The 22855-nt window shown below is 38.0% G+C and overlaps 1 protein-coding gene across 3 annotated transcripts in view; it reads left to right on the top strand.

Annotated features, from left to right (window-relative positions):
- Positions 1-231: 231 nt before the first annotated feature.
- EPC1 (enhancer of polycomb homolog 1) overlaps positions 232-22855 on the top strand; it is a 60577-nt gene continuing 37953 nt past the window's right edge. The window contains exons 1-3 of one of the 3 annotated variants that reach the window (XM_032234490.1): positions 232-1279; positions 11862-11929; positions 13719-17114. Coding sequence is in view for 1 of the 3 variants with exons in the window: in XM_032234489.1 (XP_032090380.1) it covers positions 19380-19532 (153 nt within the window). In the remaining 2 variants the exon portion in view is untranslated. Of the gene's footprint in view, positions 1280-11861; positions 11930-13718; positions 17115-19033; positions 19533-22855 lie in introns of those variants that run through there. The other 2 variants (XM_032234492.1, XM_032234489.1) reach the window with 2 other exon arrangements.

Raw genomic sequence — 22855 nt, forward strand, 5'->3', positions numbered from 1 at the left:
ATGATTGACGGCTATTTTTGAAGAAAGGCTCTTTGCAGCTAGGGCAAGGCTTTGTGGGAGTCCCTTGCCCTTCCGATGACAAGGGGAGTTCGAACATCCATTGTACTTCGGGTTCTGATTTCTTTGGGCTTTCTGCCCTTTCGCAGAGGCCACGAGAAGGGTGTGTTCGTGTGTAAGGGGAGGAGGAGAGGGCACAGTGGGAGGATCCAAAAGAACTCAGTGCCACAGCCATTTTGTTTGTGGGCAGCATGGTCGAACTCTGTCAGTCAGTATAAGGAGGGGTTTTTAAATAAGTCTTTGTGGAAGAATGATGCCTTTTATAAAGGGTGTTTCTGTTAAAATGAATATCCTTATGTCTCTATGACGGTAGGTACAGGATAACGTTTGGCGAGGGAGGAAAAATGAAGAAAAAAAAACCATTCATGCTCCTCGGGTAACCCCTCAATATCAACTCTTAGATTTCATTTCAAACCCCGCCAGATTATTTAAGGAGGTGTATCTTTCTGCAAAGTGTTTTTGATTCCGCTTTAGATTCCACCAGGCACTTAGGAAACGTGGTGGGGAAACGAACAAGATTAATGAAAGCGTTTCTTAGTTGAACATAAAAGGTAAATAAATTTTTAAGGTGGGAAGAGAAAAACACCGGAGTTTATATGAAAATTGGACTCTGTGTGTGTGTGTGTGTGTACATGCGCGCGCTTTTCTATTTCTCCCTCCCCACCACCACACTAGCCCCCCCCCCCCGGTCCATCAAGGACAGTTGATCATATGAAGGAGACTTAGAAAAGGTTTTGAGCTGTTGTTAGGTAGAATCCCGCGAATACAAAGCCCGGGCATTTGGTGGTTGGTTGCGTTGGGGTGTGTTTTAAAAGACTATAAAATGGCACACTGCATTTCTGCATTTTTTCCAGGCTGCAGAAGAGGGGGGCGGGGGATAGTGCAGACTGTGTAGGGACACTGCCCTTCTAACCAATCAGAGCACGCCTGTTTGCCATTACAAAGTTGTTAACCCCAGAGTCTTCTGGCTCCTGCTGCCTTTGCTTTTAATCTTTGGATATTTCTCAGGTTTACTCGAATCCCCCCCCACCTCGCCAGATATGGAGAAAAAACCTTCGGAAGCGACTGCCGACCATGGGAAGGAGATTCTATTTTCATTTGCAAAGGTTTTTAAAGATGTTGGATGATTATTTCGCTGCCTGGAACTGGTTGATTGTAAGGGAGAAACTATACGACTCTTTCTTTCCAGTCGGGAAAAGGCAGCTGGCTGCTTCCTTTCGAGGTAAGTTTTCTAATCCTTCTCACACATACGCACACATATGCACACATATACACAAACACGCATAAAAAACGTCGAAATATTTCTTACATGTATGAATCAAATGTAGATTTTTTTTCTTTCAAATGTGAGAGCATTTAATTAATAATGACAAAGGTTGGTTCGTTATTTTAACCATTAAGAACAATTGTGTTACTGTCTTAACGGTGAATAAATTAGACCCCTGTACTTGAGCCGTTGATGGAAATGCCAACAACAGAGATCTTTTCAAGGTGGAGTTGGAGTCTCCAGGGAGGATAATTGTGTCCGGAGCAGAACACATATTTTTACAAAAGAGGAACTAAGTACCTTAATAAAGAAATGTACTTCAGTTTATTTGAGTTTGAGATTAATTGGGAAAAGCCTCCTTAAATTGGATTGTTGAAAATTGTGCTTCATATAATAAAAGAGGAGATTGATATAGCAGGATTTACATTAAGTTATGTCTGTTACCAAACATTGTTTTTTTTATTCCCCAATCGGCTCTTTTTTTTTGTTACTTGCTTTAAAATCTTTCTATAAAAATATGAATGATGGTACTGCATTGAAATGTCGTGTTCTTGTGAGAAGATTCATTTATGAGACATTTTGTAATTTTGGGCAATTTTCTGGGTTTTTTTTTCATTTGTACACAGTGGGAAATCTTTTTTGTTTTGTATTGATCTATGTTGGTGGCGCTGTGGTGCTCCTAAACAATTTATGTTCGTCTCACCAAGAAAAGAGGGGGGCAGAGAAAGGTGGGGCAAGATTTGATCTATTGTATCATAATTTCTTTTTTTCTTATAAAAAAACCAAGATTTAAATATTAATATGTGTATTATAGTTTGGATGCTGTGCAATATATGCAATAATCAATATACTTGGAAGTTCAGTGTACAGCATAACAGAAGTGTCGTCACAGTCCTTTGTTGTTCTGTGAGACTAGAGGCAGGGTTTGGATTTTTGTTACTTGCTTTAAAAAATCTGAGGTATGTGGAGAACTAATTCATTATTTAGTCATGGCTTTATCTTTTCTGTAAAAAGATTTTCTAGTAGCTAAAACCAATTTTATATTCTCTGTAGAAAGTGACTGTTTTTATTGTGCTATAGATTCATTATTAGATAAATGTTTTTCATAATACTTGGCAGAGTCTTAAACCCTTTTTTTTGTATAAAAAAGTAAAAAAACCATAATAAATAACAGTTTGGGATTTCCTTTTTAAAAAAACACAATGTGTGTATTTTTAAAATGTTCTGTAGATAGCATAGGCTTTAATTAAGAATAGAAATAAAGCTGAAAAAGACAAATTTTATATACATTTAAAAATTAAGTAGTTTTTCACCTGTTTTGAATACATATAAACCATATATATATACTTTGATACATATATTAAGAATCAAATACCTGTTTCCTGCAAACATTTGTAAATTTACACAATATAAACAAAAAGATACAAAAAAGCTGGAAAGATACATTTATACCTGAAAAATTCATAAAGTAAAAGGATTTACAGTATATAATTTGAAATGATCAAAATATCTGGGAAAATGCAACAGGTTAATAAATCTATTAAAGTATGGGGAAGGAAGGATTTTTTTTCTTTTTAATCTGTAGTTAATGTGAACTTCTTTGAATAATTTATATAAGTTTTATAAAGACAATTTTAAACACAGGATGTTGTGTATGTACAAAAATACTAGCTGGTATTAAACATGTTCTTCCAAAATAGTTCTTTCTTGAAACTGAAGCAATATTTATTTACAGATTAAATGGCACCTTGTAGAATGTATTTGAGTATTTCAGAATTAATATTAGTTAAATCACATTATTCTTAGTTAAAATGTGTAATTAAATTGTAACATAAGAATTTATATGGTTTAGTTCCCTATTTAGCTTATTAAACCTATATTTAAGTATATGAATAACAATTATTTCTACTAAGCAGAAAACGCTTTCATTGATTACGGCCTCACTATATAATAACAATGGCTCTTTGAAAAGACCAATCATGGATGTTCTCTTACAGATCTAGGAATGCAACTCATGCAGCTTCCATCTCAATAAAATGTGGCAGTGCAGCATATGATTGCACCATACAGTGAACAGCTACCTTAATATATGGGTGCAGCCTCTATAGTCATTGCTGGAAGAAAAGGTTTGGCTTTGGAAAGCCAGTTGTCATCCAGGTTGAAGTAGAGACTTCCATTTACTCATCATTCTGTATGCATCCTGATAGAAAAGATTGCGTTCAGACAGATCATATTGTGCAAAAGGTTGAATTTTGGTTTTTGTTAAATCTGTACCATATACCCTTTAAATCTTCAAATAGTTCAGATTAGTATATGAGAAAGATACATTTACTTGTAAATTATGTTTTTTATGTTTTTAAATCACAAGGTTTTTAAGAGGTTTACTAACAGTTAATTCCTTTAAAAAATAGTAGCTCTTAGGATTGCAAAACATTTAGAATTGAGACTTTTTAATGACTCTAGACTAGTAGTGACCAGTAAGGTAAAACAGCTTAATGTGGAATATGTTTGTGCATATGAATTCATACATAAAAGAATTAAATCAGGTTTTTAAGCTATTTCATTAAACTACATTAATAGACCCTTGACTTATAAAATGCTAAAATTCTTTTTTTCAGATGGAATGGTAGAAAAGCTTGATTTATTAGCAAATACAACTAAAAAAATAATTTGTCCAATTAATACTTCATAAATAAATAATTGAGTTACTTTCTTGCATTGTTGTACATCATAGTAGGCTGAATTATATGATGTGGAGATTATAACTTGACATGGTGGCTACACTTGTGATGATAAGAATGAAGAGGGGAAATTATTAAACTGACTCCGGATGAATAAAGTGGGGTAAGATTGATAGGATGAATGAACAGATCAGAAAGGTATTAACACAGACAGTTCTAATGTATAATTGTGGGTGTTTTTTCAAAGAGAGGTAGGAGTAAAATGGCATAAAGTAAACCAATTTACTAAACTAAATAGTGAAAATTACTGGAAGGCAGAAAAAACTATTGAAAAGGACTAGAAACTTAAAAAGCATTAAAGCTAACATGAAAATGAGAAAAATTGTCTTTAAAAAGTTGTGTTAAATTATATTTAAGGCAGTGGTTCTCAGTCTGTGGCATGTGCAGACCCCTGGGAGGCCATGATGTCATCAAAGGGAACCCACAAAGCCTTGAAGAAATGTTATGATTTAAATCTTGAGTTAAGTCTTGAGGATCTGTGGCGTGGTCCCTGACCACAAAAAGTATTTAAAGGGGAAGGGGAGTCTATGGTGAAGAAAAGATTGAGAACCATTGCTTTAAGGTATATATTCTATAGGTGGCGGGGGGGGGGAGCTAAGAAGTAAAACTTCTGCTTGGGCAGAATTTAATTTAAACTTTAGGTTTTCATGGTCCACCTTTCATAGCGTTTTGGAATCAAAGTTTAGCTTTCCTTCTGAAGAACTACAAATGAGTCTGCACATATCTGAAATTCTAGAACAGGATTTGTAATTTAAAAACATACTATTTGAAAAAAATATTCACTGCATTCTTTTTAGACAGATTACAGTTTTTGAATTTTTAGTGTTGTGAAATTCAAATTATATTTGTTACTCTTGATACTTTTTTCTGAATAGCAATCAATGTTTATTTTCTGAACGGAATTGACAGAAGCCTTAATTCAAGAAATGCTTCAAAGACTGTTAATACTTGTATTGGTAAAATGTACAACTGATGCTGAAAAGGTGCAATTTTGTATTTGCTGTGTGATGCAGCATAATAAATAACACAAAGTAGTTATAGATATTTCAGTTTAAGGTAGAATTAAAGAAAAGACCTATAGATGGATCTATTTAGCATATCTCCCCAGGCATTACAAATGGCCCTTGTGCCATGGACTTCTCATTTGGACTAATATTTTTGGTGATTTGATCCAATAATTCATAATGCATGGTGATAAATTGTAGCCATTTGTGTATTCAACTCATAATTACAGTTACATGTTCACTATTAACTGAATCAAACGCACCTCTAAGTTAATTTTATATTTTCTCAGAAGATAGTTGCATTGCATTCAATTTACTTCAGATAAGTATTTGTGAAACGGTGAGTTCAGGCTCTCCATGCTGTCCAAAGGAAGCCTTCTGTCCCTTCCTGTACAGAGATGAGTAGAAAGGTTGTTAAGCCTTAGCCACAACTGATTAAACAAGATATATTATTTAGGTGGTAGGTGCCTGAAGGGATGCTGGTAACCTGGCAGGAGAAAAGGATTAAAGTTGACAATCTGAAGAAGGCACAGGATTTATATGAGCAACTAGTAGGCCCGGAAGAAGAACAGAGCAGTAAAGAGGAGATGGAATATAGAAGCCAAGAAGAACAACAACAGAGAATAATGGAGAACAGGGAGAAAGTAGTAGGGAGGAGGAAGAACAACAGAGAGAGGAGGAAGTGAGACCAAAAACAAGGAGCCAAAAAAGAAACTAGAGTTAGTAAAAAACAAAGACAGCTAGAGAATTAGGCAGATGGAAGAAGAAATTCAATTATTGTCAGTAAATATTAACGGTTCAAATTCGCCAACAAAAAGAAAGCATATCTGGGCAAAAATAACAAAACAAAAGGCAGATATAATATGCTTACAGGAAACACACATTAAAAAACAAGATATAAAATACCTGGAATGTCCTAAATTAGGAAAATTGTAAGCAGCATCAGCAGAAGAAAAGAGAAAAGGGATAGCGATATATGTTAAAGATGGAATAAAGACAAATTTAATTTATGCAGATCCAAAGGGAAGAATATTAATGATAGAGATATGGATAAATCAAAAATCAATACTACTGGTAGCAATATACGCCCCAAATGAAAATCAGAAGGACCTTTATAAAAAATTACATGAAAAAATTAAGAGAAATAGCTGCATAATAGGATATTATAATGCCATAATAGACAGTAAAAAAGATTACGTAAGTGATGAAAAAAGTATTATCAACAGCCTGTTTTGAGATGATGGAGGAGCTAAAATTGATAGATATTTGGAGAAAAATGGAACCAGAAAAAAAAACCCATTTACTTTTTATTCCAACCCACACCAATCTTGGTCACGGATTGATATGGCATGGAAGAATGGGAAATTGGGGCAGAAATACATACAATTGAAATATTACCAAATACTTGGGCAGATCACAACCCCATTAAAATAATCCGGGAGGGGGAGGAACTAGACGAAGATGGATGTTAAATCTGAAAATATTAAAAGAAAAAGAATTTATTCAAAAATGTCAAAATGAATTGGAGTTATTCCTTAAGGAAAACACAAAAGAACAGACATCTATACAAAATTTATGGAACACTATGAAAGCTTATTCCCATGGAATTATTATAGCGTATTCAGCAAAAAGAAACAAAGAAAAATGGGCACAACAGAAGATATTAGAGGAAATTAAAAATTTAGAAATAGAATTACAAAATAAGCCACAAAGTGACAAAATTAGAAAGCATTGGATGTTAGCAAAACATAAATTAAATATATTAGACCAGGAAGAAATAGTAAAGGGCCTAAAACTAACAAAACAAAACTTCTTTGAGCAAGCAAATAAACCGGGGAGGTGGCTGTCATATAGATTGAGAAAAGAAAGAGAGAAAAGATTAATATATCAACTTCAAGAGGAAACTGGTGAACTACAACATACAATAGAAGGGAAGAAAAAGATTGCATACAAGTACTTTGAGAATCTATAGATGGAAAACAAATAAAAGAATATCTAAATGGAGAAGAAACCCCGTCAATAACAGAAGAAGTGAAAGAAATGTCAAAAAAATAAAAATAAAACTAGAATTGAAACAGGTGATTCAGAAACAGAAAAATAATAAAATACCAGGGCCAGATGGATTCCCAGCAGAATAGTACAAAATAATAGATGAATTGAACGAATTGATAGAACCCTTGATGTTGGAGATGTATAATGAGGCCCTGATGAAAGCAAAGATACCAGATTCATGGACATATTGCATTAATATTTAAAGAAGGTGCAGATAAAAAACAGATTCAAAACTATAGGCCAATCTCGTTGTTAAATGCTGACTATAAAATATTCACAACAATAATAGGAAAAAACTATTAAATGACTATATACCGTATTTTCACGACCATAAGGCGCACCGGATTATAAGGCGCAGTATCAGTTAACGGTAAATTTTCAACCTTTTTTCATATATAAGGCACACTGGATTATAAGGCGCACGTTTTTTTTTTTTGCAACATTCATCCGTGCGGGTTTACTGGCAGGTGCTCAATTTGCAAACATTTTTCACGGATCGGCGTAGCCTTTAAACGCAGCCTAAAAAGAATTAAAACACTAAAAAAATGCAGAGAAAAATCAGTCACTTTTATTAAACTTTTAAACAGCTTTATTTTATAGTCGGCTCTATTCATCTTCCATGAAACCTTCGAACTCTTCATCCTCCGTATCGGAGATCGGAAACATCCTCCATATCGGAAACATCTTTCGCTGAATGGCGGTCGAGGGACACGCTAAAGTGCCGGCATGACTTTGAAGGGCTGGCTTGCCGCTTGCCTTCCACGTCGGCCCGCGCAGAAGGCAATCCAGTCCTTTCAAAGTCATGCCGGCAGTTTAGAACTCACCCGCCATTCAGCGAAACATGACTTTGAAGTGCTGGCTTGCCACGTTTCCCCGGAGCGCTCGGGCTCCTTCTCTGGGCAGAGCTGGAGCCTTTCCACCTCCTCCTCCCAACGGAGGGGCGCCCTAAAAAAAAAAAGGAGCCAAGCCGTTCCAGAGATGTGAAGGGAAGCTCTGGGCGAGAAAGCGGCTTTCAAAGCTCCGTTGAGCCCCGCGTGTGGATTTGTTTATTATTTGCTCGGGGATCCGGATCCGGGCCACCTGTTCCTCCGGGGGCAGCCCAAGCCTTTGAGCGGGGAGCGGAGCTTTCTCCCGAAATGGCGCTTCTGCTCCCCTTTGGCACTTCGCTCTGGGAGAAAAATGGAGCGTGACGGACTTTCCAGCGCGTATCAGAAGCTGATCCGGGAGAGCTGGCAGAAAGTGAGCAACAGCCCCCTGGAGCACAGCGTCGTCCTGTTCACCAGGTAGGGCAAGATAGGTTGCCAGACCAGAGGGCGCAGGTGAGAACTCTTGAACGAGAGAGAGGGGTGGGGTGGGGGTAGTGGTCGCCTGGTCAAGTTTGAGGCTGGGCGTTTTAAACATCGGAAGTAGCCCACCATCCTCAGCGAACTTAATTCAAAGCTCCCTCTGCCAGGAATGTACCCTCGTGGATTGACCAGCCGCTGACTTGGGGCTAAAGCCTTGGTTTCCTTCCCATTTCCCTTCTTTAACCTAAACCCTCCCTCCCCCACCTCTAAATGCCTTTTCAGGGCATCTGCTCCCTGCTCAGTGCCCTCCAGATGTGCTGGATTACAGGCGCAGTATCAGTTAACGGTAAATTTTCAAACTTTTTTCATATATAAGGCGCACTGCCGGTTTTTGATCAAATTTTAGGATTTTCAGTGCGCCTTATGGTCGTGAAAATATGGTACATCCAGACCAAAATGGATTTCTCCCAACAAGACAAATCTGGAATAACACTAGAATAATAGCAAATATTTTAGACTACTATGAAGTGCATCCGAAGGAAACAAGTGGCACTTGTCTTTCTGGATGCACAGAAGGCATTTGACAATTTAAATTGGGAATTCATGATACAACAAATTAAGAATATGAAATTAGGGGACCAATTTGAAAGATTAATAGAAACGATATACTCCACCCAAAGGGCAAATATTAAATAGGGAAAGTACAGACACCTTTAAAATAATGAAAGGAGTAAGGCAGGGTTGCCCACTATCATCTCTGCTCTTTATCCTGACGCTTGAAAGTCTTCTAATAAGAATTAGACAAAATTCAGAGATAAGAGGAACTAAAAATTTAAAAAGAGGAGTATAAAATTCAGGCCTTTGCAGTTGATTTGGTATTTATTATAGAAGACCCGCTAGAAACAGGAAATAGCTTAATGCAAGAATTAGGAAAATATGGAGATGTAACAGGGTTAAAGATTAATAGAGAAAAGACTAAAATGATAACTAAAAATTTGAAGGAAGAACAAAATAAAGAATTAGAAAGAATAATAGGACTGCAAGTGACAAAGAAAGTTAAATATCTTGGAATATGGCTAACTGCAACGTGCTCAACTATAAAAGAAAATAATTATATAAAATTAGTGCAACAAATAAAAAAAGATCTAGAATTATGGGGGAAACTATAACTATCATTATTAGGGAAAATAGCAGCAATAAAAATGAATGTACTACCCAGGCTATTATACTTATTTCAAACAATCCCCATAAAATTAGGATTTTTTTTTTACTGAATTGAATAAGATCATATTAAAATTTATATGGCAAGGGAAGAAAGCCAGAATAAAGTTGAAAGCTCTACAGAAGCAGAGGTGGTACGGGACACCCTGACTGGAGTTTTATTACAAAGTAGCAGCACTAATATGGATCAGGGATTGGATAAATGTAAAAAAATAAAGAATACTAACATTAGAGGGCCACGATTTGCAAATGGGATGGCATTTTTTCCTATGGGAAGAAGGTAAAAAGAAACAAAAATACTTTCACAGACACTATATTAGAGATGCACTGATACAGGTCTGGAATAAAATTAGAGAAAAACATTACATGAAAATACCGATGTGGCAAAATACCGATGTGGCTTTCCACTGTGGAAGCCATGACACATCCCAATATACTAGATCTATCGAAAATAGTTAGATATAGTGATTACTTAGTAATTACTAAGTCCTGGCTGTTCCGGCAGCCTGGGGGCTGTTGAAATAGCCAGCCCTGCTCCATTTGTGACTGTTGTGTATTTTAATATTGTTTGTATTGTCTTATTTATCCCCTCCCCCGTTTTATTGTGAGCCGCCCGGAGTCCTTCGGGATTGGGCGGCATACAAAACCAAGAAACGAACAAAACGAAATGAACTTTTAGACAACCAAGGGAATTTGAAAACAAATCCAGAATTAAAGGAGCAAAATATAAATATAGATTGTGGCCATATCTCCAACTACAATCAAGATACAAAAAAGATGTAAAAGGATATGGAATATACACAGAATTACAACAAATAGATAAAATTTTAATTGGCCCGGAAAATAAATTCATGATGAAAATTTCCAAAATTTATTAGAAGTAACATTAGAAGAAGAAAAAGTTAAAGGTTGCATAGCATGGGTCAAAAACTTTGGTTACAACATAGATCTAGTGGATTAGGAAAGAATTTGGAACACAAATTATAAACACAATCAGCAGCACTTAAAGAAAATATGTACAAAATGTTTTATCATTGGCATTAACCACCAACAAGATTGGCTAAAATGTACCCAAACATGAAGCCGACCTGCTGGAAGTGTAAAAAAGTACAAGGGACCATTTTTTACATATGGTGGACCTGTCCGAAAACACAAAAATATTGGATAAAAATTTGGAAATGGGTGCAAGAAATTACAGGAGAACAGATAAAATACAAACCCGAAATCTTTCTGCTGAGAATAATCAAAATATACAAAGAAAATTAAGTACATATTAACCCATCTGCTAACTACAGCTAGAATAGCATTTGTCCAATGCTGGAAACAAAATAATACCCCCTCAGACGAATTAGTGATAAAAAAACCCTTTGGATTATGCAGAGATGGACAAATTAACCCTAAAATTAAAAGATAAAGAAGAGCTGGAATATTATGAAATTTGGAACAATTGGTACAAATGGCTGCAAAACAATAATAAAATTAAGCTGAAAAACAATATATATAAATATATATAGAACTGTGTATAAAGGCTGTGTATATAGAAGCGAAACATTATATACATGTACAGATATGATGACATAATGTTGATATAATGACTGTAAGGTGTTGTAGAAGGGGAAAAATAAAAAAAATCTGCTGAGAAAAGAAAGGTTAAGGTTCTTATATGCACATTCCAACTGAATTTACCTTTCTATTGTTCAAACCGGAAGAACATTTTAATAATATTGGATCTGTGACTATAATAAAACACTATTCAATTACATTGTGGGGTTCAAAATGACAATAGATGTAGTAGAGATACCTGAAGGAATTTGTGTTGCTGTTTTCTTGTCTAAATACGTGTGAATTTGACTTTGTCATCAAATACTGTATGAGATGCTATACTAGTTGGATCATTCTTTGTTCCAAAATTATAAAATTCTATTTTCAACAGTGGAATGTGCAAATGTGTATCTCTAAGAATCTCAGCTTTTAGTCTTTTTTATTGCTACGGAGAACAAAAAACAATGTGCTAATCATGCCTGAAATTCTTTTTTTATTGTTCAAATATTGTATATGCCTATACCAGTCGTTATCAAACATTTTTATCTGACTCACTTTACATTCTTAAAAGTGATTGACTCCAAATATCTGGTTTATGTGTGCTATATCTTTCAATATTTGCTGTACATTATTAGAAATTAAAACAGAGAACTTTAAAAATATTTATTTGACTTTGCAACCCCCCTGAAAGGATCTCAGGGATCTCTAGATGTCCCCAGACTTCAAGAACTGCTGGCCTTTGACATGTACTGTTCCCAGGTCTGTGCTTTTTTTTTAACTTTTATATTACATTATATTCTCAATACTACTATTCTAATTGGTCACCATCTTCTAAATCGGGCAGGCAATTTTTCCAATGGGCCACCTGAGAAATTGGGGCTGTGAAGTTGCATATGCATGCACATTGAAAAAAATAGCAATTCAGTTGTATTGCGTGCATGGCATATACTTACCTATGATTTCTGCTTGATGTCATGCAATGTAGGCAAAGACTAATGTTCCCTGGGGCCATAAAATGCTTGTATTTTAACTGTCTCAAAATATATTTAGAAATTGAGAAACATTAATAGCAATAAAGATTATTGTTAAAATAATTAGATAATGGTCTTGTATCCCAGAACAAGATTGGGATGAAGCGTTGAAAAAGCAATAGATCTTTATAATGGTGACCAGATAGATAATTATAGTTGAAAAGTATCATTTTTATATGTCTGCACAGAATACAGTACTTTTCAGCTTCCACCATCTAGGAGAGAAAACCTTATATATTTTAGACAGATATATACTCTCTGTGTGTGTCTGTACACACACACACACACACACACACACATATATATAAATTCAAAACTAAGACATCTAAGTGAAAGGAGAGAACTAGAGCAAAAAAGAATTGGTTAGAATATTTCTGGATGTATCTGCCATGTTAGAAGTAGGAAATTTTTCTCCAAAAACATACTGTGACTATAACCAGACCTCTGGTTATCACTGACTCCTTAGTCATTGCATCTATATTATCATATCAATTCAATTAAGATTTAAAATGAAAGGAAGGAAAATTATCACCCTCTTGCACCAATCTCTGTGGAGAGTCTCATGGTTGTTCCAGAGGTGCTTCAAAGGGTCACTGAGCTTTCTGGTTTTTCTTTGAAGACATTTCGCTTCTCATCCAAGAAGCTTTTTCAGCTTGGACAGGATAGTGAGGAATGAAAGGATTTATATTTCTTGCAGACAGCTAGTCATTTGCATTCTTTTAGAGAGTCATTGAGGTCACTTGGAGGTTTGTCTGTGTCCTGAGTAGTGCAAACGAGAGTGGAGCCTTCTTGCAAATGCTAAAAGGACTGTATTGTAGAGCTGTGCTTTCTGCAGGATGTTTTCTGCCCTGTATCCTTCAGTGTTGAACATAGGCTATCAGGGTTGAGTCTGTGTTGTCTGCATCTTGAACTGAAGCTGAAATGTTTCCTGTAGTCTGCAGTTTTTCTGGAAATTCATTCATATCCCCGCACCATTCGAAGGGCATCCATCTCAAAGTACATAGCTAAAATGTCTTGGAAAACATAACTCTATAACACAGTCCTTTCAGCAGTTCCAAAAAGGCTCCAAACCCATTTGTACTACTCAGGTGATCTTGAAGACACAGATACACCACCAAGTGGCCTCAACAACTCTCTAAAATAATGCAAATGACCAGCTTGTCTGCAAGAATTATAAATCCTCCTATTCCCCACCATCCAGTCAGTTCTGAAGAAACGTCTTGGATGAGAAGTGAAATGTCTTCAGAGAAAAACCAGAACATCCAGTTGCCTATTGAAAAAACACCTTTGGAATCTTGCAACAATCTATACCACTCATACTGCTGATGCCCTGTATTAACTAGAACTGATTTAATTGTATAATGTAGTTCTGATAAACACAGAAAAATCACTGTTGAAGCTGAGGCTTAGTTCAGATAGAAAGATGGAACAAAAGTGGCCAAATAACAAATCTGAATAGGAGCATCTTTTCTTCCTGAACTTAAAAGTATATTTTCCTTGCTTTTTTTCAATTACAGGCAGTGGTCTTATCCAGTCTTGACTAAAAATGTCAGTTCCAAAACAGACCCATCTAATCAAGCATATAGTCAATAACAGCCAACAAAGGTAATAGATATGAAATTAATACTTGTCATGTATTCAGTTCATCTCAGCGTTTCGCATTCAGCGGTATTGGCTGTCCTTAAAAATAGCATTTTTGAATAGGGACAAACCTTATTAGCTTTTGTAAAGAAGGGCATCCATCGGGGAATATGAGCAAACTGAATGACAAAGGCCTAATTATACAATTAACATACTTGTGTGATTTGCATGATGACATCACAACAGGTCATTTTGACATCATTGCAGTTTATTGAAACTTATGCTTTCAGTTCAGACACATTAATTTTATTCTTAGTTATTTTAGTTAATTGTGCATTTCAGTGGGATTAAGCAGGACGACATACCCACCAATGTTTCTGGACAACTCTTCAAAATTGTCATTTAGGGTTAATAGGTTATTATCATAATTTAATAATTTGCCTAAATTATAAATATTGAGTTCTAAGTAAATATACATGACTATGGAATTTGATTAAAATGTGAAACTATACTACTTTATTAATATAATAATTTAATTTTTATGTTTGCGTCTAACTTATGTTTTATATTTCCTTTTTCATAACTAATATTTTAGGGTCATTTTTCTTTAGTTAAAATGCATGTGCTACTGCAGCTGTAACACAAATTTATAATACAGGAAGGAAGGAGTCAATGTAGCAAGTTTGTAAAAGGGTTATAAGATTATGCCTTTAGGCAGGCAATATTCCCAATATTTTATAAAAAGTTTATACCTCAATCCACTATCAGCCATGAGAATATTTGATAGACTGGCCTGATTTATATATTATCTAATTTGGCTTGTTAGGATTTGGTTGAGTATTTTGTCCTAATCCTAGCTGTTTTAGTTTAGTTAATAAACTAAAAAAATAATAAAGGATAGCTTAGAAAATTTGAGCACAGTGTTAAGTCTTTTAATTAACCTGCAAATATTGTCATTTTTTTTCAAAAGCAGTATTCATTTTTATCTGAAGCAAAAAAAGTCATGAATACATAGTAACTATATTAAATATATTTATCAGGACAAGTTCACAAGACAGGCAAGTTGCAAATATGCAGAATAAAAACTTATGACTTGCAGTCTATGGAAATTCTCAGTCATCCAGCTCATGGTTTTCCCAAAGGTGCTTTTCCAGGAGGCAACTGGACTTTCTTGTTTTTTCTTTGAAGATATTTCACTTCTCATCCAGAAAGTTTCTTCAGCTCAGACTAGATGGGGGACAGTGAAAGGACACAGGACAGAACATAACCTGCAGCCAAGAAGGCTCCAAACCAGGGTTCTTCAAACTTTTTAAATGGACTAATTCAAGGTCCCTCAGACTGTTGTGGGGGGGGGAGTGGACCGACTGGGTGGTGAGACCAATTTAAGGGGAGGGATGTGGTTGAGGGGGGGAATTGCGAACAACTGGGTGTGATTGCTTTTTGCCTGCTGGAAATGGGCATGCTTTTACCACCTCTACTTGCAAGGGGAACATGCTCCACGGGGAGGCCAAGGACAAGACCTGCGAAGGGATCAAGGAGATGAAAACCTGCTCCCCAACTGCAAACCAAGAGACGGGATGGAGTAGGTAGCAGCTATCACACACCCTACTCACCTTGTCTTAACCCACAATAGTAGTCAAAGGCAGAGGCAAGGGAGAGACAAGCGGTCCGACCTGCTGGATGTGTCAGGCAGCCACCTCCCCTGCCTCAGCCACATGGAATGGAGCAAAAGTGTCCAGTGGTCCACATCACATGCCTCCCCCAACACTCAGTGCCAGTGCTGCTGCTGCCATGCCTATTTCTTGAAGGGCCATCTGCAGAGTCCCTGCTGCTGGATACCTGTATCTTGATGGATGCTGTTCCTTTTGTATCTGAAGGAAATGGCAGACACCGGCATCTTGCCCTCCACCCAGACTCTGCAGCTGCTGCGGACCGTGAGGCTGCACTGTCCACATCACCCCTGTGCCAGCTGCCCACCGACTCACACCCTTCGGATGTGCACAACAGGCTCAAGCAAGGGCTCTGTGCATCTGGCAGCAGGATCAGACCAGGCATGCCTCACTAGGAGCGGATCTGGCAAGGAATCCCTAAGGTGGGGGCTCATCCGCCGGCCGGCTGACTTCTTCCTGCCTCCCTCACCAGTGGAGACAGCTGTCCTCCTTCAGGGGCAGGTAGCCTCTCCAGCCACTGCCTCAGAACTGCAGAGTGGCAGAAGGACAAACAGCCAAGCAAAGAGGGGGAGGGGAAGAAGGCAGCAGGGGTGGCTGTTGCAGCGGCCGCTTCTTAGTTTGCTGCCATTTTTCCAGGCCTGCTTCACCAACAGGCTCCCACTGGCTTGCAGGAGCCTCTTTTGGGCCGGGCGCTCCAGGGCCACTGCGGCTGCTTGGAGCACACTGGTTGATCTCTGTCCAGACTCCAGGAACAGATGAACAGAGGAAGCCCAAGCTAAAAAACAGAAGTGGAGGATGCCGGTTTCCCTTCTCAAGGCCTCTGTGCATCCCATTTTTGGCCTTCCCATCCCCCAGAAGCACTCTGCCAGCCAAAACTGTTGGCCTTACCTTTCAGTTCCAGCCCACAGGCTCGCAAAAATAAGGTCTGCGCTCGGCCAGAGTCGGCAGGGTAGCCTCTTGGTCCGGTGCAGGACGGATTAATGGCTTCACCGAGCCAAAGTTTGAGGACCCCTGCTCCAAACCCATTAGCACTATTCAGGTGTTCCTGAGAATACAGATAAACCACCAGATGGCCGTAACTTTCTAAAAGAATACAGATGACAAGCTGTAAGGAATATAAACCCTTCCATTACCCATCATCCAATTAAAGCTGAAGAAGCTTCTTGGATGAGAAGCAAAATGTCTTCAAAGAAAAAATAAATCTAGTTGCCTCCTGAAAAAGCACTTTTAGGACAATTATGGTTTATGGGAAAATATGGATTCTATAGACATATGGGTATAACAAATGAGACTTTCACAATCAATATTTTGCTACCATCTTGTACTTAAGTCTTTCTGAATTCTGATTTTTACAATCAGCCATATTTATTTTGATTGTTCTATTTTTCTTAACTAACCTGGATACTCTTAAAAAGGAAGAATATAATACAAAATACATGCAACTTACATACTACAGAATAATGTGAACTCTTTATATCCATTGTGTAATATTTATGAAGTATTTCTTCAAATAAGCCTCCGAGGAGTTTGAAATGTATAATCCAGCTATAAATTTCTTGTCTTCATCTGTTCTAGAGTAAGACTCAATCTCAGAAATATGGAGTGGCTCTGGATTTGAAGCCCTGGTGATTCCATTAACTTAGCATATTTCCTCCAAACTAGGTAACCCATGAACCATTGGTTCAGATATATTTTCTTAAATCAACAAGCAGTATGAACATGGATGGGCAAAAAAGCAGTGAGAATGAATTCCTATTTCCTGCAGGCTTCTCCATTGACTTTACTTGTGGAAAGCTGGTTAGGCGCATTGGAAGTCATGATCACCTGGCTGCAGCAGTACTCAGGGTCAGTGGTAGTACTGCAGCAGCTATAACTTTGCTAATACATCTGGTGTTAAGATCCTTTTCTTAAAATTTCAGCCCCATGGGGATAATGGGCCCTGGATTTTTAGATGCATTTTTTAAGTTAGCCCACTAGAGATAATTTGATTCAAACATTATTGCTCTATAGTGCATTGTTTTGCCCAGTTGAGGTTAGAAAAGGCAGAGTTCTAGCTGTATATAAATAAATTATAGTTGCTCTAATATCTGGTTCACCTGGTTTGACAACTCATGCTCAAGATGGAAGCTGTTACAACCATTTTCAGGAATGCCCACTCAAGAGCCCATAACCACTGTCTTATTACATCCAAGATATCTCTCAGTTGGACTACTGAAGTGCACTCCAGGTGGGACAGCTTTTGAAAAGCATTTGGAAGTTACAACTGCTCCAGAATACAACTCTGGACCAGTTGTAATGAATGAATGCATACATCTTGAGGCACCTATGTAATACCTGTCATTCAAGAGCTGCACTGGTTTCTAGCTGGCTGTCTCCTTTAAATTCCTTCATGATTTTAGGACCTGGATAACTGGAGGATTGCATTCGCTTGATATCTGCTGTCCAGTAACATAAGAAGGAAGCTCTTTCTGTAATCTCTTAATTAGAAATTGCCTCCTTTAGAGGCAGAATAAATACACCTTTTCAGTAACTTCCATCCCCACCTCTGGAATAGTATCTCCTCAGATAAAATATCATCTCCTAGTTTTCAGAATTAGTGGCTGGCTATGGTAACCAGGCCTAAGGGCAGGCTTGTTAAGGCTATCCTTGCAAACAAATATTTTCACTGTATTTCAAATATATATCCTGTTTTAATTATAATTTTATGTTTTTCATGTTAAATTGTTATTGTTTTTATCCCAAACTATGGTTTTGTGAAGACTATTGATCTATTAATTGAAAGGGATTATAAATAAAAATAAGAACTAGAACTGAAAATGCTATGGTGTGTGGTCTTTAATGCTGAAAATAGGCTGCAGCACAAGTTGCATCTAAGAAGGTTGCCTGAGGTTTATATGTATTTGTCCCCTCAAAAAAGCTCTGCTTCTTTTGGTAAGTGTTAATAGGATAAACTAAAAGAAGGATGATAAGGAGTCAAGAAATTCCTTGAAGTGCCCCAGCACTCATATAATACTGATGTTGTAATCATTTCTTTCATAATGTGTCTTATTTGAATAAGCTGACAACCAACTCTTTTCTGCTGGAAACTGTTAACTTTAAAATATCGGATATGCTGTTTTAAATAGTGTGTATAACAGATTTGCACTCCTGTCAGTTAATTCTATAGAATTTTTGATGTCACAGAGACCTGTCTTACAGAGGAGAGAACAGTGGCCTGGGAAGAAATGAAAATAGGATTTAGAGAGAATATTGAGCCACCATCCTCTCCCTGCCGCAATACGTTTAAACGGAACCGGGCCGCCCACGTCAACAGTTTCCCTCTAGGCCTGGGGACATGTTCTCGGTGTCCCGAGGGCTGAGGCGTATATTGTCTCCCATATCTTCCTCCAGGCGGTAGAGGTGCAGTCGTCCCTCCTTCACTCGTTTCTCAGCGTGTGAAGGGGTGGGGGTGGGTGCCTCAGCGCTACCCGAATAACTACGGTGCTCCGGGAAAAATTAGACCTCCTTCGGACCGGCGAGAGTGTCAAAACCGCCGCTTTTTCGTGCCCGTTTCTTGTGCTCGCGCCGCGCGCTCTTTTCAGCAACGCCGTGCCCGCGCCTTTGCGCGATGCAGTGTGGGAATGGCTGTGGCGCTGGGGTTGGCTGAAAGAGGCGGCCAGTCGAGGTTTAATGTCCGCCATGTTGGCCGTGGCGTACTGAGCAGACCAGGAGCGGCGAGAAGAGAAACCGGCACCCTAGCCTGGCCGCGCCACCCGGCGCCGCTGGGACCCGCCTCGGAGCGAGCCCCGCCCCGCCGCGGGAGCCCCGGTACCTCCATGAGAGCTCTCGGCGGGGTCCGGCTCTCAGCTCGGAGCGCTCTCGCTGCCTCCCCCCCCTTTGCCGGAGCAGCAGCAGCCGCCATAGCAGTTGCAGCCGCCGACGACTAACATGAGCAAACTGTCGTTCCGGGCCCGGGCGTTGGACGCGTCTAAGCCGCTTCCCGTCTTCCGCTGCGAGGACTTGCCCGACCTGGCCGAGTATGCCTCGATCAACCGGGCCGTGCCGCAGATGCCCACGGGCATGGAGAAGGAAGAGGAGTCGGTACGTGAGATACCCCCTCCCGTCCCTACTCCGGCCGAGCCGGGCCCCGCCATCGCCCTGTACCCAGGCCCCCACCATCGCCTCTGCGCAAGCACAAAATGGCCGCCATTTTCTCCCTGCTTCGTCCCCTTTTCCTCCCCTCTCCCTATGGGAAGAGGGTGATGTTGTACCCTAATAGTCCCGTCTGCCCTCCCTGTGGATGCCCTCGTAAGATATCTCTGTATGTCGACTCGAGTGCACAGGCCGCCTGCTGGGCTCCCCTCAGCCTCCCGAAAGGCACAAAGGGGTCACGTGATTCGGCGGGCAGCCGCCATTTTGTTATGCTCTAGTTCGTTGGGCTGGGCCTTAATACCGCAGCAGCCGCGAGAATGCGAGCTGAAACGGCGCGGACGTTCCGCTCATTGGACGCTAGGTGGCGTCTTTGTATTAGTGGCCAGGCTACAAGCATGAATGGTTTTGACGTTCACCAGTCTGGGGTTTGCTGCTGTCAGTTCTGTAACTACCAGTTAAGTTATGGGAAGGAGGGTAGGCTCTTGAACTGCATGGGTAAGTAATTAAAACAAAAACGATGTTCAGTTTACAGGAAGAAATTACAAGAAATGGGATGAAAAACCTGTTACTGTCTGATGCTATTTAACTGAAGAGCCCCCTAGAAATATATTGCTGTTTCCCCCAAATAAAATTGGCTTGTTGACTACTCAACTGATATAGAAAATCAGTTAAATTAGTCAGGTCATTTCACCAAGTTTTTTTTTTAACCCATATGATTGGCACTAATTCAATTTTGAGGTGAACAGCAATAAAAGCAGAAACTTTAGGAGTTTTACTCTTCACAGTAAAATACTCATCTTTTAACATTTTAATGTAATAACAATCATGTTTACTAATGTACATAATAGAATAATTTATTTAGCATATAGGAAGTGCATAATCTCAAAAAAACTGGATAAATCACATAAATGGCACATTTTACTTAAGAAAAATTAATATATTAATACATGCATCATACTTGATTGTATCACAGTATTCTTGGCATCAAATGTTTAAAGATTGAATTATAACACGTTTGTGTCATTGACATGGTGTTTAAATGAAGAAAAAGCATGTTCTACTTAATTCATATATGTTTCATATACCTGTTTTTTTAGTAAAATCTGCTTAATATCAATTTGAAAAGACCTAGTGTTTCTCCTCTATTTGTTCCTTGAGACCCTTGGGTTAATAATAGTAAGTTTGGGAACTAAAAATTAGGCTGGATTTCTTTTATCCTGAATTTGTGCAGTTGCCCACATTTAGACAGATAGAGATACGCTTACTTACTAGGCTTCAGGTCCTGCTGATAGACATTAATAGATAGATAGTATATGTTTGCTGAGATATTAAGTCTGTTAAATTTAGTAAGACTTTCTTACAAGTTAGATCATATGAAATTGCATTTTAAAATTCTGAACAAGAAGTTCAGAAAGAAGTCAAAACTAAGAAGGGATAAAAAGAATGCAAGCATAAAAGGCTTGAAATGAATCCTGCATAGAATTACTTACAAGTCATGTAGAAAATTATAGCCAGGTTACTCCTCAATCAGACTTTGCTAAGTCAGTTAGCCCTAAAATTGTGATTATCTAGAGTCCCAAAATTGTTAAAATCTTTGTGCAAAAGCAATCTGTCAAAATAAATGGAAATTAGGCAGTAATGACTGCATAACGATTTGGAATGTGAAGTAATGAAACTCCTGTTGATTAAATTTGGCATATTTAAGAAAATAACATACTAAGCTTAGAAGAAATTGGATAGAATATAACCAAGTAGATAATCATAAAAACATTTAGGAACCATCTCAACATATTATTGTAGTATGTTCACAAGAGGACAGGTCCACAGACTGAAACAAGAACACAGTAATCTTGGCTAAACTACTTTGGGAGATAAATTTGGAAGTGGGAAAAGAGTAAAAAATTTAGATAGTTATCCCTGGAAGTAACGGCCCACCAGGCACCTTACTTACCCCTCATTTTAATTTTAATTAAAAATGGGAAAAGAATGCAATACATTGCGAAACATAAACTTCTAATGCCATCTTTCTCTCCAAGAATGCTAGCTTTTAGCCAACTTAGAAGAAACAAATGCTGGCTGCAGTTTGAGTGCTTTTTTTAAGATAAAATGACAAGCGAGCAAGAGAAAGAAGAAATAGAGGCTGTGACAAAGAGAGGTTTCAATAATTAGTCATGTAGTAAATGAATGGCACAGTAAATCCAAATACACCCACAAATAATTATTGCCCGAGGCCAAAACCATCTCCTTTACATAATGTAGGATCAACTCCTGAGCATATAATTGTAATAACAAAAAATATATCAGATTCTGAACTTCATCCCCAAGTCTTACCCATTCTTTGAACTAAAATTAGAGGAATTGTTATTGTCCTGTCCTGCATGTATCTTTCAGGGGTTTTAGTTGTTCACAGTAGATATTTTAACCACTGTTTGGTGTCTTTCTCATTTGAGAAAATACATGTTTCTTTGAGAAAATCAAATCAAGATCTTGGAGGTAAATTTCATAATATATTATCTCCACCAGATTGATTTAATTTGCTTGAATGATCAGGCTTTTTCTATTAGCATACTACTTGTGCTTAGTAACCTTGGATAAGATAAAATATCTGATGCTTATATGCCAAAATAACCAGTATATGTGAACCCCCTTAACCATAACTTGGTTTGATTTCTTTAGATCATTGCTTGCTTGCTTGCTTGCTTTGTTAACTTATTGCCACATGTTTCCTGTATAGATTCAACAACAGTCCAATTTTCCTATAATAGTATTGGATTATAGAATGGAGGACATTATGAATATAAAATTAACAATTTGAATATGCAAAATAGCCTTGTGAATAAACGATGCTTCTTGCATATGGAACATATCACTCAATTATCCTTTTTTGCAGTGCAGAATTTTCCCCACAATTCCATTAGTATTAGGATTTTAATTCCTTATATCTCCTCCTTTACTGCTTCCATCTAATTCTTCTCCTTATTTTTGGAAGCTAGACCAGGGGTAGTCAACCTTTTTATACCTACCACCCACTTTTGTATGTCTGTTAGTAGTAAAGTTTTCTAATCGCCCACCAGTTCCACCGTAATGGTGATTTATAAAGTAGGGAAGTCAATTAAATTTTAAAAAAAGGAAAGTGCTTCAGTATCGGACAAAACCCCTACCGCCCACTATGAAAGCTGGAATGCCCACAAGTGGGCGGTAGGGACCAGGTTGACTACCACTGAGCTAGACAGACTAAGCAAAGAAATAATGAACCAGTTTCCCCCAACGAT

Source organism: Thamnophis elegans, chromosome Z, assembly GCF_009769535.1.
Source record: "Thamnophis elegans isolate rThaEle1 chromosome Z, rThaEle1.pri, whole genome shotgun sequence".
Classification (NCBI taxonomy): domain Eukaryota; kingdom Metazoa; phylum Chordata; class Lepidosauria; order Squamata; family Colubridae; genus Thamnophis; species Thamnophis elegans.